The sequence below is a fragment of the Lathamus discolor genome, chromosome 4, assembly GCF_037157495.1.
Source record: "Lathamus discolor isolate bLatDis1 chromosome 4, bLatDis1.hap1, whole genome shotgun sequence".
In the NCBI taxonomy this organism is placed as follows: Eukaryota; Metazoa; Chordata; class Aves; order Psittaciformes; family Psittacidae; genus Lathamus; species Lathamus discolor.
The window spans coordinates 119287016-119305018 of NC_088887.1; the positions used below are offsets into that span (position 1 = coordinate 119287016).

Genomic DNA, 18003 nt, shown 5'->3' on the forward strand with positions numbered 1-18003 from the left:
ATATTTAAGCAGGTGGGTCAAGCTGCAGCAAGTATTTAGGAAGATCAAAGACTGTGGTGGCAGAGAGCAAAGACCCATCTGTTGTTTCATCGTTTGTTTGTTTATTCCTCCTCCTAACGCCTTCTCCCCCTCCCACCTCCCCCCCCCCCCCACCCCCCTCTTAAATCCAAGGACCATTCACGCCTCTTGCAAATGAGACTTGGGCGATGCTGAGAGAGCAGCGTGTTGCGTGGCGTGTGTGTGTGCACGCATTTGCGGGGGTAGCATACTCGGTCCTCAGCATTTGCCTGCGATCAGAAGAAAACAGGATGTGCCCATAGCTGGAGGAGTGATAATGCTAGCCGAGCGGGGCTCACCTGCTGGTGATCTTTGCAGAGGCATTTGAGGATTATTCAGCTCCAGAATCTCTGTGTGAGGAATGCTATCTCTGTTGTGGCTGAAAATAGGAGGCGCCTACCCATCTTGATTATTGCCACTGAAAGAACCGCTTTGCCACTACTTAAGGAAGAAGCAATTGCTGCCACCGACAAGGTAATGCTGTGGGGTGGGAGAAGGGATTTATGTGCCCTGGGTTGCAGACAGAAACACTGTGGATGTGGGATGAACTCTTTCCCCTCTCTCCCTCCTGCTTTTGTCCTGTGCCCTACTTGCCGGAGGACAAGCGCAGCTCTTGGGGGACCAGCAAGCCAACTGGTCGGAGCACTGGAGGGCAGCAGGCACTGATCCCTCCCCAGGAGCAGCATATGTGTGGGGCTGGGAGAGACCAGGGGACTGCAATACCTGGGCTGGGTGGTGTGTGTGGTATAGCCCTTATGTTCACTAGTGGGGATCTGTTTTGGCAGGAAGAGATAATGGAAGCGGGAATGTATTTGTTTTCCAGACACAGCCAGGCTTAGCTCACCCATAGACTTTTCTGTGTGACCTTGGGACAAATCACTTTGGCTCTGCTTGGCGAGTCCCGTCTGTTCCTTGTTTAATAATTGGAGCTAATGTCTCCGCGTGCAGAAATGATTCATTAAGAGCTCAGAAGGACAGCAATACCACTAGCCAAGCAGGGAGACAGGGACCTAAAAACCAGTGTGTGTGCACAGATACATGTCTGTATGCACAGCCACCGAGTTGTAGCAGTTCAGGTAGCAATGCTGGGAGTTAACCTTGTCCAGTAGTTTCCTCTAAGACCCAGATCCAGGTATTGAATTTTCTTGCGTGGCAGATGTGACTACCATAGCAATTTTCACCATTGGCTTATTTTGAGGTTCGGTTTTTATTTCCCCTTCCCTAAGCTTGACCGGGAGGCAATCGCTGGCGACCGGCTCAGCACCAGGGACAGCGCTCGCCCGCCGCTCACCTCCCCACTGCTGCCGGCCGGCCGCTGCCCGCTGCCCCATACCCGACCCGCTGCTGTCCGCTATCCCCCCCCGTCCGCCCCACTGCTGCCCATTGCTTGCCTTCCCCCTGCCCGCTGCCCCCTGCCCACTATGCCACTTTCTGCTGCCCACTGCCCACAGCCCGATGCCTGTAGTCAGCGCTAACCCGCGCCGCACGGCTCCACCACCTTGACACCCCCACTTCATTCCATCTCCTCCTCCAGAAGGGCTTTCTGGGGGCAATGAGGGTGACTGGGTGTAGGGGGAGGCTGGATGTTTCTTTCTTCTATTACTGAGAGTGGGGGGATCATCTTGAAAGCAGAGTGTTGGAGGATTGTCTTGAAAACACACCACTCTAAACAATCCTGAAAGGAAAGATACATGCAGGAGTTAACTCCGAGACTCTTCATTCTCTATGATTATTTTTTATTACTGTATTCCTAAACATTTCTCTCCCATGCTAATATTTTGAGAACTCTCAAATTCTTTACCTGCACACTAATATTTATGATATATGATCAGGGATTCCAGGGTTAGTCATTATTTCAAATGACCAGAGAGTGTTTTAGCAGTCTCTACACTGGTTCTTTGTCATTTTATTTGCTAACATATGTAAGGCTTTTCTGGCATAGCAGTCGTATCAGAATGACCTTGTCGCACCACTCTTGTTGTGACTTGCAAGAAAATTGGTCGGTTTTGTGAACTGCTATTGGTTTCTCTTTATCATCTCCTCCAGATCATTCATTTTGTTCAGATCATAGTTTTGTTAATTAATAAAATGTCTAGGATTACAGCTGTGATCACACCAGAGCTTTTAGTTCCTGCATTATAGGGCATGCCAGGTTTTTGGTAACAGCAGCAGTAAGTAGTATATAAATTTAGCGGAATTGCAAGTTTTGCTAGGAAGTTAAGCACCTGCGTATTAAACCCAAAATGGTTTTATCAACCAGAAAGTGTGTGTGGACATAATATGGGGAAGAATTTTTTGGGATTGCTAAGGATCTTGCACTTAATTATAACATTCTGTACTTATTATCTGTGAAGACATGAGTTCAGCACATCAGTCTGTTATTTTCAGTGGCTGTTCTGGCCAAATGGTTAAAATTCTTCTTCACTGCTTAAGTTTCTCCTGTTTCTAAGTGGAATTACAGAAGACTGTTTCATAGTCTCTCCTGTTGTATAAGGCTGTTTCCTTTGTCAAAGGGCATGATCCAATGCCCACTGGAATTCACAGAGCCGATAATGCAATGACTGATGGCTGCTTGATCTTTTAAATTCTTTGTGTGTGTGTGTGTGTTTTGGTGAATAGAAAATTTAAACATCAGTGGGAATCTCAAGCGAGAACAGTGTGCTCATATTTCATGAGTTTCAGCTAAGGACCATTTGTGTGCATCAGATTTTATGCGACCAAAGTGAATTCCCTCCAAGGAATGGACGCATGGGACCTCCTGCAAAGATCCTCTCCATGGCACTGGGGGAAGGATTGCCAGAATAGTTTGAACCCAATGCTTAGAGTTTGCAATGCCAATAGCCAGCAGAACTGACCAAAGGCTTGGCATCCTGAAGGTACACATTTTCCTCACTTCGGTCTCGTTGAGATGAGCTGAGAGGTCTCTCTCATGTAGCTGTTTTTCTAAGGCAGTTCCATCTTTTGCTGTCTAAAGATCTTCACTGTGAGATAAATACCAGGACTGATTCTGAACCAGTAATCCAGTTGCTGCTTGTTAAGGTTTTGTCTTCTTTGATGATGAAATTTAGGTTGGGATATACTGATTTAATCCATATCCTATGGATCATTGAATTATCTCTAATCTGATGGCATTGAATTAATTGTCGTACATGCTATAAATGAATGCCTGGAAAGCATTTAATTATCAGGTACTTGGCTGGAAGCTACACAAACATAATGTGTAAGTAAAATTTTTCACTGCCAATCAATTCATTTTAGGGGCCTAAATTCTTTGTGATTGCTCTGATCCTGAAAATCCTTTTAGAGACCTTAAACTTTAAATGTCTTTACAGATGTTTGACTAACAGCATTCTTCATGTGCTGAGCATATTCCCAAGTGCTTTCCTGGTTTGGACCATAACTCCTCATTCCATCACAGTGGTGTTCTGTGATTCAGTAATCTGACATTTTATTTTTATTATTTAAATCTGCCTGAAGATTTTGACACTATGAACAAACAGGCTGTAAAATCACAAAATTTTATGTAGCAAAGAAGAAACTTTAAAGAAAGTGTTAAGCTTTCTCTGATAAAAAACAGGCTAAATCAAAGACTTCCCTTTGCTGAGTTTATGTTTTACCTGCAAGAAGCCATGCAGCCAAGAGAATTCGGATTGCAAAAGGACAAGAAGGTCCTTCGCTTTGGGGTCACTAGTGGGCGCTGCTATAATAATGTAAGTCACAGCGGGAGACGGTTTCATTCTTCGGGTTTAAACACTGTTACACCTGCGGTAGTAGAAGCCCTTAAGAAAAGTCGGACGTGCCCCATGCATGAACTCTCACCCACATACAAAGCGGAAAATCAGCACTTTGTGAACTGCTATTCATAGTCTGATTTCTTTAATTTAGATTCAATTAATGCTGTTAGATATTAGGACTTGTTTTGTTTATTTTGATCTGGAGAGACTGTAAGTAGGTGGACTTGCATTTGAGGTTAAAGTAAGTAATTTAAATGTTTGTGTGGTAGAATATTCGTGGAATATTGCAGATGCTCATTTTCTACTCGGTTAAACCTCAACATGAAGTAGCTGGAACTCTGCCCTAAAGGGACAGCTGAGAATTTCTCCTGACTGACACTGGCATAAAGTTTTTGCTGCCAGGGAAAGCAGAGGTTATAGGAACATGTTGAGTGCTTCATCAGAGCTGTGCCTTCAGCTATCTGGGTAGCCCTTACATTTTTGTCTAGGGCAAGACTGAGCAAAAGGACAGATAGGCAGAAACATCTTTCTGTCATTGCTTCTGCAGTTGCTCCAAGTGTGAAGGTAGTGCATCAGCAGACAGAGACAAAAGTGTCTGTCATGTGTTGTTAAAGCATATGACTTCAGGATTAATTTATAGTTAGATCCATAGCTGAGATAAGCTAGGAACCTTGATACACCAGTAATTAAGTGCCTATTTCAATTTTGCCTGTGTTGCAGTAAGTTGGGAATAATCCCTTGATGCTGAAAAAATTGAGCAGTGTGTAAAGTAAATTTGACCCTGTTCATTTGCTTGTCCATCAATGAAAACAAGTAAATGCAGATAAATTATTAATTGTGAAACAATTCCCATTACTTTATACATGCGTTCAAGATTTCATTGTATTTGATGCGGCTACATTACTCATTCTGAAGGCTGCAGTGTGTCAAACTCCCTTTAGGGTTATCCTTAACAGTTTAAACAGGAGTTATATTTAAGCTTATGAAATTTTCTTTATTTTAGTACTCATTCTGCTTGCAATAATAAGCTTCCTATAGAAGGAAAAAAACAGTAATAAATGTAAAGTGACTTGTATGTGACTCTTCTGGGGAAGACCAACAGTAAAATTGTGTATTTGAACAGTTCCCTTGGCCATCTTCTCTTCAGGAGGATGTTCTCCAGGAAATGTAATTAGTTTGCTTACTCTATCAGCTCTCTGCTCAGTCATTTTGGCCTAAAATAGTATATGTTACTTGATTACTCTCGTGGCATCTTTGCATGGCATAACCATCTGTGTCCAGTGGAAGGATGACAGGCAATAAGCACAAACTGAAATACAGGAAATTCTGTTTAAACATTAAAAAATAACCCTTTTTACTGTGACTGTGGTCAAACAAGTTGTTAAGAAAGGCTGAGTCTCCATCTTTAGACATATTAAAAGCCTGGCTGGACATGAAGCTGAGAACTGCTTTAGTCGATCTTGTTTCAAACAGGGTGGATGGACCGGACACCTTCCTGAGGTGCCTTCCCACCTCAATCATTCTGTGACTTTTAGGTTTCTGAGAGCAAAAGGAAGCCCATAGAACCTGATATCTGTTGTACAAATACAAATCCATTGAAATCCAGCAGGCTCACTTAGGCATGCCAATATAAATTCCAGGTTGTTTCACTGCATCATGAAATCCCAGAGAAAACATTGACTTCAGATGCTTTGGATATGAGTCCTAAGCCTAACAGTATGAAACATAAGCATTTTTCTTGATGTAACTTGTAGCAGTTTTGTAAGTCCCAAGTAAATTGACTTTCATTTTAGTACAGTGGGTTATGTGGAGAAAGTTCATTAATTGTGGAGCAACTGCAGTCTGCATCTGGCCTCTTCTTTTCTCTTGGATGCCGTGGAGTGGAAGAATTTGAATGCTTTCAGAAACTGCTTTTGGGCCATAGGAACTACCTAGCCATGAGATCTGTAATTGTTATGGAACCAGAAATATAAAGGAGACCTTCAGCTTTACTTCATTCTTTACTCTGTAATTTTATACTGATAGATTCAACTGTAGACTGAGAAGAGCAAACAGCTGTTCTTCGGAGTGAAGAAGAAAAAAAGGTCTTGCTGCCCTCTTTTTCTTGCCTATCCTGTATGGAAATTGTTTAATTCCTAAACATAAGACCAAGAACAATATTAATAACCTTGACCAGGAACCTGATCAACGTGTGTTGTAGAGTTCAAATGGTGGATGGGGACTGGATTTTTTTTTTTGTCTGTGTGTGTCACAAGCTCACCCCAATCCTCTGAATTCTCTCTGTTTGTGCATATGCAGCTGCATAGGCAGCTAGGTTATAAAAAGGCATCTAATTGTATATCCAGTTACAGTCTGAAGCAGAGCTGGCATTTGTCTAGATATACTTGTGCTCTGTATAGGTAGCCTTAATTTGAGAAACTCAGAAGAACAATCATCCATGCTTTTAAATAACAGAGTACTATTTCTGTTCAAATGTTAGCAAGTTAGTAAGTAATTAACAATTTTTTTTTTAAGTGATGATATATTAAATTAATTGGAGGTATAGGAATTTAATAGCTGTGATATAGTACAAAGATATCCCCTGCCCGTCATCCTTCACATTGCTTACAAATTATACGGTACCATCTTCAGAGTCACGGAACAAACAATCGGAAGACATAAGCAGTAGTGATATTCTGTAATTAGAGACTAATTAACCTGAACTGAACTGCTTTTATTCCTTAGTGGCAAAGGCTTGCAGTATTGATAAGCCAACTCTTCACAGACTAGAAAAAAATGTCTTGAAACTCTCTACAGTTATCTGAACCTTATTTCATTGCTAACACTTTTTATTAGTAAAAATGAATGTTACATGAACTTATTAATATTGAAATTCATATTACAAAGCCATTTCTATTACATTCCCTTTTTAAGGATTTTGGTTTCATTTGGGAATGCTCATAGAAATACGGCGTTATTTACTCTGTGTAAATACTTTATAACTTATAGATGTCTAGGTGAAATAATAATTAGACAAGGCTTACATCAAGCAGAAAAGGGGGTTTAGGTTTGCTTGTCTCATCTTTAGAATCAGGAAGATTTTCTCTGTGGCACCATATGGAATGACCCAGCTACGAGGGGTAAATTCAAGATTAAAATACTGCTGGATTTTCAGACTGTAAGAAATAGAGGTAGATTTCCTGTGGCAAGGATTTCTTTCACTTTACAAACCTAAGTATTCTTGGAGTCATTGTTAATGGATTAGAATCCGTTAGAATTAGAGCTATGTGGATAAAACTGAGACCAGGATCTGTCCCAGAATTTTGCAATTGTTTTGACAACAGTGGAACTGGGCACGTGATTCACTAAGTAGCTCAGCATCTTTCTAGGTCTAAGGGTGTGCTTAACTTTCTGCACTACCAATGGATGCACTGGCAGGTGCAGAGCAATAGATGATACTTTAATGTGCTCAGGAATCAAAACCTGGACAAACTACTGTTTAAGCCCTATATTTAAAACCAGAAGCCTCCTGCTGCAAACCCACCGCTAGGTACAGAACATTTTCAAGTACACTTTCAAGTTCCACTAACCACAGCCCAAGAGAGGAAATCTTTGCTGATTCTTTTATTTCTTTTTTCTTTTTCCCTTTAATTTTTTTTTCCTAATCTTACATCAACACCAAAGCTGAGTGCAGATTGCATTGCAGACTATCAGCAAACATGGCAGATCAAATATTTTAGGTACTAACGCTTTTGTATAGTCTCGTTTTGATTTCTTTCTACCAGTGAGGTCTGTAGAGTTGTCTGCAGTACCAGGATTTGTCAAAATGCTTACTGGTGATTTTTGATTTAAGGATATAAAAAGCTGAAAAGAAAATCACTGCTCTGCTGTTTTAGAATTGTTGTTACTCTGCTAGAACATTCGTTGCTTGAAATAAATGCAAATATTAATACCAAAATCAACTTCCTTAATCCTAACTTATTTTAAAAGTTAATCTCTTTCATGTTATGTTTTACAAAGAAAAAACAGATTTAGAGACTTGAAGAGTCAGATTCTGCATACCTTAGAATATTACAAGAACAGCTCTGTTTGTTAACAGCAGCTTCCTAGTGCTATAACTGATAGCATAGTGCTGCCTGTGGTACATTAGTGGGACATACGAATCCGCAATATAGAAAGTGTCTGAAAGTAAAGGGATTTGTGCTCAAAGGCACATATTAGGAATGGTAACATCTTTCTTCTATGGAATTAAATACTTGTCTGTCTTTTGTGCTTTGGAAAGTGTTTCCTAAAAGAATTTTTAAACAAGAGTGTCAGAAAAAAAGACACTGATTTATACCAGCAGAAGTACAAGCTTAAGGCTGTGAAACACTGAAGTACCATAATGTTTTCCAGTTTGACAATGACAGAAGTAAATTTACATAGGAGACAATGTATTATAATCATCAAGGAGTAATGAGTTTAAACTTAAACAGGGGAAGTTCAGGTTAGATATAAGGTTAGATATAATAAGAAGTTCTCTGCTGTGAGGGTGGTGAGGCACTGGATCAGGTTGCCTAAAAGAAGTGGTAAATACCCCATCATTCACAGTGTTCAAGGCCAGGTTGGACAGAGCCTTGGGCAGGGGAGCTGGAAGGAGAAGATCTTAAGGTCCTTCCCAACCCTAACCATTCTATGATTCTATGATTGGCAACAGTAATAGGTTCAATTTTAGAACATATTATATAGCTGACATTATAACTAATTTTAAAGTTCTTTCTCTACTTATTTTTGAAGGTTATGAGGATTATGATCACATGTACAGCTCTGCATAGCTGTCCACCTGGAGATGATGACGACTCATTAGAGAATACACGCAAACTCCTGGTTAACAATCAGCATAGTGTTCCTTTTATCCAAAAGATTTGATAACTGCTTTTCACTGGCTCTCTGATTTTGTTCCATCATGTTGTCTCTACCAGCCTAAACCATTTCCTAAAATGGTCCTTTTGCTGTTCCTTGCAATCCTGTTGTTGAAGGAAGATGTCTGTGGGAACTTCAGGCTTTTGGTTTCAGCACAGGCGAATGAAAGAAGGGTGGTTGCACACATGCCTGGTGATATTATCATTGGAGCTCTATTCTCTGTCCATCATCAACCAACCGTTGACAAGGTTCATGAGAGGAAATGTGGAGCAGTGAGAGAGCAGTATGGCATTCAGAGAGTGGAGGCAATGCTACATACCCTTGACAGAATTAATTTGGACCCCACATTGCTGCCAAATATAACACTAGGATGTGAAATAAGGGACTCCTGCTGGCATTCTGCTGTGGCTCTGGAGCAGAGCATTGAGTTTATAAGGGACTCTCTTATTTCAGCGGAAGAAGAGGAAGGGATGGTTCGATGTGTGGATGGATCGTCATCATCTTTCCGCTCCAAGAAACCCATTGTTGGTGTCATTGGACCTGGCTCTAGCTCAGTTGCTATCCAGGTCCAGAACTTGTTGCAGCTTTTCAATATACCTCAGATTGCTTATTCTGCCACAAGCATGGACCTAAGTGACAAAACTCTGTTCAAGTATTTTATGAGAGTTGTTCCATCTGATGCACAGCAAGCAAAGGCTATGGTGGACATTGTCAAGCGCTATAACTGGACCTATGTTTCTGCTGTACATACTGAAGGTAAAAGATTATTTTTTTTTTTCCATCTAAGAAAGACTTTGAACTACTTCAATCTGGTCTAATAGGTAATGATGTTTGATGTTGGTTTTTACTCAGTCAGTTGTCAGCAGGATAGGCTTACTTTATTTAATAATAACTTCACATTCTTTACAGTGCTGAAGTAGCATCATGTTGATAATGGCTGATAACAAAGTTTGAAATATAGTAGTGTGTGTATTCTTGGGCTACTTATTGCTAGAAGTGCTTATTCTGGAATCTCCTAAGTGACCTTAATTTAATTTAGTTGACATGTATTTATTTTTCTTTATCTACCAATCACTGTATTTATGTAGAATAATCATTTTTACAATATTAGTATCAGTACATAATGAGAAAGCGTCTGGTCTTCCTAGTGCATAAGAGAGATAAATCATAATTTGAAACAGTAGCTGAGTCAGAATGTGTTCTTGCTTAATATCTGAGCCACAGAGGCATGAATACAGGAAAACATGTAATTGTGGCTAATATTTGAATTTTAATAGTACTTCATGGAGTACATGGAGCACACAATTCTTGCTCTGCATCTGGCCATTGGTTTCAGGAGTGAGCAAGTGAAGTCTCCTTGAATATTCTTCACATATTTATGCTTCATCAGGTGTCCAGAAAATCAGAACTGTGCTAAATTGCTTTCTTTTTTTTATTATGAGTTAGAGCTTAAGCTTTTTATCCAGTGTTCGAAAGAGTGCATGATTAAAGGGAATAGCAATGGAAAAGCTTGCCTGATTTCATTATGCCTTGTACTGACAGAGTTGAGTGGGTTCATCTTGCTATAAGGGCTAGAATTTCATACTGCCTTAAAAGCAGGTTTCACCAGCCCCTGCCTAATGACAACAGTATATAATGAGTTTTCTGGAATTAGGTTCTGTGATGAATTTTAGGATATCACCAAGTCATCTATGTTCAAAGAGGTGAACACAGAATAGAAAGCTCAGAATATTATCTGGGAATGAAAAATATTATTAAGAGATTGAGTAGTGGTGGCAACGTTGCTGAACAGCAGCAGATGCTGCTGGATTTATTACAACCAATAGAAAGCAGATTGTCCTTCCCACACACTGAGTGTGCTTCTCTGGCAGACTTTATGCTATTCAAAGCCCTTTTTGAGGAGATGCTGGGCCAGTGCTAGTATGTAGAGATCTTCTTCCTCCTACAGATATGTAGAGATCATGTTCTGCAGTATCAAAAAAACCCTAAGTTAGAACTTACATGCAGATTATTGAAATCATGTTTCCACCATAATGAAAGCTGGTAAATAACTGCAGCTTCTTTTGTATGGGAATGCATGAATATATTATCAGTTTAATATAACAGTGTATAAATCAGTCTGCGTCACATCATGTAGTGAAGGTATTCCATGCCAGCTGATGCCTTTGGCATGGCTTGGTGTGCAGCCTTCACTTCACAAATGTGTATGAATAACATCATGGTCAAAAATAACAGCACTGATGTATCACATTAGCATAAGATATTCTATCCTGACTACTTTTGATGAACGACTTTACACCTTTGCTTATTGAGAGGGAATGCTTATTTATTCAGTGTGGGAATTCTAAAGCTTACATCAAGGTCTGATTCTTCACAGAGTGAGAATACTTACTCTTACCACTTCCTGTGGACACTCTGTTTGGAGCAGATGGTAACATATGGCATGTTAATCTTATGGCAGAGGAACTTTGCACTGTTCATTGAAAAGAAGGGAATAGGGACACAAGAGATGAAGCTAGAGAAAGCTTCTAGAGGCAAGACAAGAGTAGTAAATGAAAGAGGAGCTGAGTATAAAGAGAGAGAAATTAGTCATATATCTAGTATATGTGCCCACTTCTGCTAGTATTAAAGTGGACAAGACAGGTGGTACACTGTTAATTCCTGAGGCCTCATATTGGGCTCATGCCATTCATAGCGTATTTACAGCAGTATAATTCTGGAATTCCATGAACAAATATTAAACCTGGGTTCTGGGAACCTTATGATTCTGTCATCCATTTATGTAGTGTGGTCATGATGAATATGCTCTCCAGTTAAATAACATCACACAAATGTTTTCTAACAATAGAACAGATGGTATGTGCAATCTGATAGAAAAATACAAACTAGTCAACGTATTTCTTTAAAATGTGATGATGTCTGAAGTTCTGGGTACTTTCCAATGATAATGGCAGATGTTACCCATTCCAGTAACAGTTTTTTTTCTAAATCACCATGAAAAATCCCTATAGTCGAATGTTAAAGGAATTAAGTAAACAAGCAGAAAAAGAAATTATTCATTTACATTATTTCTGGTTTTGTAATTGTTTTCATTTTAATATAGTATCTGTTTACTTGTAAATAATTCTGAATGTCCCTGTACTCAATGTCCTACATTCACAGGTACTACTTCAAAACAAGAGAAAAAGAAAATCATTGAATCTTGCTTCTTTTGATTTTTGTCAACATAGGTTCTTGTCAACCAGTTGAAAGCCATCCTTCCTTCAGCACTTCCAGTAATTCTGGCCATCTACATTCATTATATTTAGCTAATATTCATGAATTAACCAGACTTTTGCGAAATATGATCTTTAGTTTCTGGGGAAAATTTCCAAGGAGAGGGAGGGTCCTCTCTTTCAAAGCTGGATGGTGAGAAAAGTAGAGGCAGAAAAGGCTTGATCATTTGTTGGCTTTAGTAGTTCCATCAGCAGATAAAGTTATAGGTCTCTTTTTGGTCTAGCATAAGAAAAGCCTGGTGTAAGTCAGTAGTTTCATAATAAAAAGCTTCTTGTTTGAATCTTTCCTTTTGCACATGCTACTTATCTGTGTCTGCAGTGGACTAATATTTTTGGAGGTTGACCTAGAGTTGTGTAGTTAAATCTTTATTCAAGACTTCCATATTTAAAATACACAAAAATTTTGAGAAGTTCGCATAAGCTTTGTTCCTTTGACATTTACCATCATAGTTTAATTTAGGCGATGTCTCAAGGTGTACTAGTAAACAGTAAGAGTAATATTTTTTCCTAAAAATGGGAAGGTAGCAAACACTACTCTCACTGGAGCCCTTGTAATTTGAAGGAGGGAGTTTCTGCAATCCAATTAACAGGAAATGTGAGTAACAAATGAAGGATATTTCTTATAAAGCAACAATCATCTCCACTTACAGCAAAGTGGTTTACATATGCCAATCAGAAATACTTGCAAGTCTTAGATAGTCTTAGGCTGTAACTCCTCTTGTTCAGGTCTGTCAGGAATGATATGTGCCACTGACATTATTATCTTCCTTCACTCTTCAACTCTTCCTTCCTTGCATTTAATGATTTGTGGGGCTCTACTCTCAACCAATCTGGCTTTAAAATAAACACTTCACCCACCATAAAGGAACTTCTTAAAAGTATCCTCATCAATTCTGAAGTCCAGGCCACACTGTGTTCTCATGAGTAGAGATTTTAACAGCTTGTGGTGGGGAGGAAGGAAGAAGCAGGCAAAGAGGGAAACTGATCAGAAACTCCTTGTACTGAGGACTTAACACCTGAGGCAAGTGCCTTCAACTTTATGGGTTGCTACAACAGGCATGGAGCGTGTGCTGGAGACTATTTTATTTGAAGTTTGCATACTGATCTAATTCTTTCAGCTGACCTTACAGATGTTTGGTTTTAGGTTTTTTCCATCAATGTGATAGGAGCAGAGCTTAAACAAATTTTCTTTAAACTAAACCAACTTTCAATTCTAAAGCCAACTTTGCAGACAGACAGCAGGTCAATAGCATAGCCTAGAACTCAGTCTGTGCCTCTCTCTGAGGCAAAGTAACTCAGCAGAGAGAAACCACCTAGTTTAGTTCCCTGATTTTTCAGAACAAGTTAGGAATCCTATTTAGCTCATGTAACTGTTATCCACCCCCAGGGAAACTAATGTACATAGAAGGCTGTAGAGAAGAAAATAAGTGCCTTTACTTGGACTTCAGGCAGTGATGGTTGGCAGGCAAATGGGCCATGCAGCTGAAGCATTGTCTCAGACTTTTCTTGCTTAACCAATCAACAGAAAAACTAATCAGAAACCATCAGGGAAACCAGGGGGAAGCTTGGTGTCTGCCACAAGAGGCAAAAAAATATTTACCTCATTTCCCACACTAAAGCATTCCCTGGTGTTTGTGAAAGATCAGAGGAAAACATATACAATTTTCTCTTCTCCCATCATTGTTATTTGAAGGTCTCTTAAAGCCCTTTTGAAGTCAATACTCTCCCGTTGACTAGACTGACATTTGGAGCAGGCCTTCCTAGTCAGAAACAAGGTCAATCCCCAAGAGTCTGTGTTTGAAATTTGCCTGGAGCCCAACGTATTAGTAATTTGAAAGGCAATTTTTATTGCTTTTGGAAACCATTTATTTTGCCACTCTGAATTAAGAGGTGATGTATGCTGGAAAAATAGAATTGCACAGGGGTACAATTGAGGCACAATGGCTCAAATTTATTTGGGGCAGCAAGGGATAAGTTTCACTGTAATATGTAAAAGGTGTAATTTACTTTTGAGCACGGCCTTAAGAAAGAAGACACTTTGTTAACATTTTCTTTAGGCATCTTTGCCGGTAAACATTGAAGTAAATGTCATCTTCATCCTCATCTTCAAAGCCCTCTTTGTTTAATATCACTTTCCTCCATTCAAATTTATCATAAGTGCATGTAAAAAGGTGGTTCACATTCATTTTCTTAGGATGTACTCAGGCAAGCATAACAAAACCAGAACCTTATTTTTCCTGTAGAGGAGGGTTATTTCACACATTTCATATTTGTTCAAATATGCCTGGTTGTAAAACTATTTTTGCTACAACTTTTGCTACGAAGTAAAAAGCAAAATGAAAATTAGTCGTAGTCTGTGAGAATAGAATGAAGAAATGAATGAAAGACCTGCAACGAGTTGACCTTAGACCTGCTGCTTGAAACAAATTGCACTTAGATGATGTTGCAGAGATTTTTCCTTTCGACTCCAGATTTTTGTCTTTCAGATACAAAAGCTACATTATGATCACAAATATTATTTGCTTTTCACAAAATAGAATCATAAAAACATAGAATCACAGAGTCATAGAATCATAGAATGATTTAAGTTGGAAGGGACCTTAAAGTTCATCCAGTTCCAACCCCTTGCTATGGGCAAGGACACATTCCATTAGACCAGGTACCTCAAAACCCCATCCAACCTGACCTTGAACACTGCCAGGGAAGAGGTCAACATCTGCTCTCCTGAAGCCCAGGGTAGTAAGCTTGCTGTGCATTCTCCTTGTTGCCCTAAGGATCTTGGGCTCTACCCATTACCAGTGGGTAATAGTAGACTGAGGCTTGTTAGTATGAGGCTTGTTAGTTTCCCCATGACATCCTTGATAAGAGCCCCAGGTGGGCAGCACACTTCTCTATAGAGTGTGTCATGTCAGTAAATGGGTTTTTCTGTTCCTCTCAGAAGAGAGTTACCTGCTACTATCACCTGCTATCACCTGCTACTATCACGACCTTTTCTTAGTCGTGCTGGTTGTTATACGAGGAGTAGATGTGACTGATTATTCAGCTCCGGCATCCCTCTTAATGTGACTGGTGTTTCATCCTCAGTATGCAGAGTGGTGAAGCAGTTCTCCAAGGGCATGTGAGGCTTCGGGGGAAATATCTTCCTCCTGCAGGTCCTTGGTGTTGTGATCTTCCATTCTATATTACTGTCCCAGCTTCCTTCTGTGTGTACTGCTGGTGGAATTTTTCTGTTTGACCATGAGCTGTGGGTCTCTGTGCTCCTCTGAGGCTTCTCTAACTCAGAAAATCCCCCTGTACTCCATGATCCCCTGCTCCACTGAAGAATGTGCCTCCTCCAGAGCTGATCACCTCAGTAAGGGATCATGATGATAATACAATTGAAAATTAGATTAATTTTATTGTAAGTATAAGTGATTTTTTATACTTCAGATGCAGAAAAAAAAACCCACTTAAATAATATACAAAAAGGTCATTATTAGTCCATAAAAATATTTTCAGTTTCAATAAAAATTTATTTGTAAAAATCTGAAAATTTAAAAATGTCCTGCCTAAAGGCTGAAGAATGTTCCATAGCAGCAAAGTTTGTATTTTGTCCTTGGGCAAAATAATGACTTAGGGGTTTTTATTTTTGAAATTACTTTTTCTTAAACTGTGTCAAAAATGTTGAGATCAGGATTTACATAATTTGATATGCTCTTGATCACCCTAATCTTGTCCCAAAAATAAAGAATATTTCCCATCTAAAAGAAAACATGGGAAAAGAAAAACCCAGTTCCAGTCCTACCCTGTTGAGGTGTTTGCTCACTTTTATTGAATGTTGACATCTATAACAGATGTGGCAGTTTCTTTGCCCAATTCCAAATATTTATCCTAACATCACAACTGTGAAAAGTAAGGAAATGCTATCAATCAACTGGGAATACTAAGATAGAAAACTGAAGTAACATCAAGTTAATATTTACTCTGTTTTGCAGTGACTGATGAACCCCACAGCATTTTCACATCACTGGCAGACTGCTCAGGCTAGACATAACTACTGTAAAGTAAATTGACTAATAGAAAAATACAAAACTACGGATATATACTCTGGAGTGAAATGGGGATGAAGGATTTTAGGGGAAATACCATCAGAAGTTGAGCAAGGAGGTGTAGTGTTCTAAAGATAAAAAAAACCAAAAACAAAACACCAGACAACCCAAAATCACTTTGAAAGGAATGATACAAGGTGGATTTTGTAAAAAACAAAACATTTGGATCTTCAATATGTTGCTTTGCTTCTTTTCTTTTGGGGCTAGGTGTTTGAATGTCACCTTTTCTGTCACTTAGACTCTAGCTACTCAATGAAAGTCACAGTGTCATCAAACTTGCCTTCACTGAGAAGAAACAGTGGGAGTCCAGCATCCTCCAGCTTCATCTTAAATTTGTCTTTTGCCCTAGGCCTAGCAATGTCACAATTCTTGTCCACAATCCCAGAGTGCACCTCTTCTTTCGAGGAGGGATCTATCAAGTTGATGAGATTTGGAAATCTTTCAGGAAGCAAGGCTGCACTGCACAGTGCCTGCTGGGTCAGATCAGTTTTATGAAAGATGGCCCTTCTAATGTATTCTATCAGACAAACAGGGGTAATGACAGAAGTTCACTTTCCTGTATCCCTCCTTGATATTTTGTCTTTGAGATGAAAGACTACATGCTATAGACCTGACTGGAAAACAGATATTCCATACAAAGTTCCTGAAGTACTTTTTACTTCAGGTCAGAATTGGGAGCCAAAACAACAACTTTTCAGTGAATGAAAGCTATAATAAAATTCAGAAGTCAATCAAAATAAACAGCTTGGCTTGTGGCTATATTAAAAAGTCGATAAATATAACTTTGCAAGTGAAATGGAAACTTCATTCAAAATGGTGCCAACTTTTAAAATTTTTACACAAATATTAAGACTGACATTTTAGATAAAAAGTCTTTTACTCAGGGAGGAGCTGGAAGGTTCCCTCCCAGCCAATTTTATTTGGCAAGTCTTCTATGCCAGCAACCCTGTGTACAAATGAAACATTTTTGGATACATTGACATCTCATGAATACAACAGTTAAGCAGGGGCTGATGAACTAGGTCCCATTATTCATTATTTGTGATTATTTGCGGCATTTAGTAAATCATAGAAGACTTTGGGTTGGAAGGGACCTTAAAGATAATTTAGTTCCAACCCTTATGCCATGGGTGCAGACGTTTTCCACTAGACCAGGTTGCTCAAAAGAACATTTTTGCATTAGTTGTATTCCTTTTCTTTCTTATTCTTGATACCATAGATTTTTCTTTTTCCATCCATGCTACCTTGTAATGGGAAATTTAAACCATGAAATTGTGAAGTAATTTTTCCTAGATTTTAAGGACAAAAAAAACCAAAAAAACCCACATTATTTTATATTCCTTGACATAAATGCTGTTATTTATATATATTAATTACATTTGAATATTTACATAATACATATTATTTAAATATTTAATCTATTAAAATTATTTAATATTAAATATTTATATGCTAAAATATTTATATCTATTAAATTCAGGGGAGATCAGGGTCTTGTTGTGATGGGAGCTAGGAAGAAGAGGAGGGAGACAGAAAATCTCTACCCAACATTACTGGAAGGACTAGGTTGAGAACCCAGAGTGCTAGTTTAAGACCCCAGGTATGAAAAGACTTTACATAAGAATTTAATTTCCTACATAAACAAGGAAAAGGAAGATGCCCTGCATTTTTCTATGTTTTTATGCATCAAAAGCATATTGTCGGTAGTTTAATATCACAGAAGTTTAACTGCATAGTTAAAGAGCAGAATGATTCTTTACATTGGTCCATACACAAAAGACCATTTCCTGTACTACTTAACAACAGTTAACTTGCGATTTCTCTGAAAGCTAAGAAAGCCAAAAGGCCTGTGCTGAATCTTTGAATCTTTTCAGTCTTTCCTAAGACAGTTCTAAGTAGCTGATTCTTGAATCATGCAGAAAACAGTGGTCTTGGAGGTGAATCAGAAATTATCGACTTTGACTTAAT

At 39.0% G+C, this 18003-nt stretch overlaps 1 protein-coding gene across 1 annotated transcript in view; it reads left to right on the forward strand.

Annotated features, from left to right (window-relative positions):
* The first annotated feature begins 216 nt into the window (after positions 1–216).
* Positions 217–18003, forward strand: part of GRM5 (glutamate metabotropic receptor 5) — a 265098-nt gene continuing 247311 nt past the window's right edge. Inside the window, exons 1-2 of the mRNA XM_065675884.1 lie at positions 217–531; positions 8547–9428. Coding sequence (XP_065531956.1) covers positions 8750–9428 — 679 coding nt within the window. The 5' untranslated portion in view covers positions 217–531; positions 8547–8749. The remainder of the gene's footprint in view (positions 532–8546; positions 9429–18003) is intronic.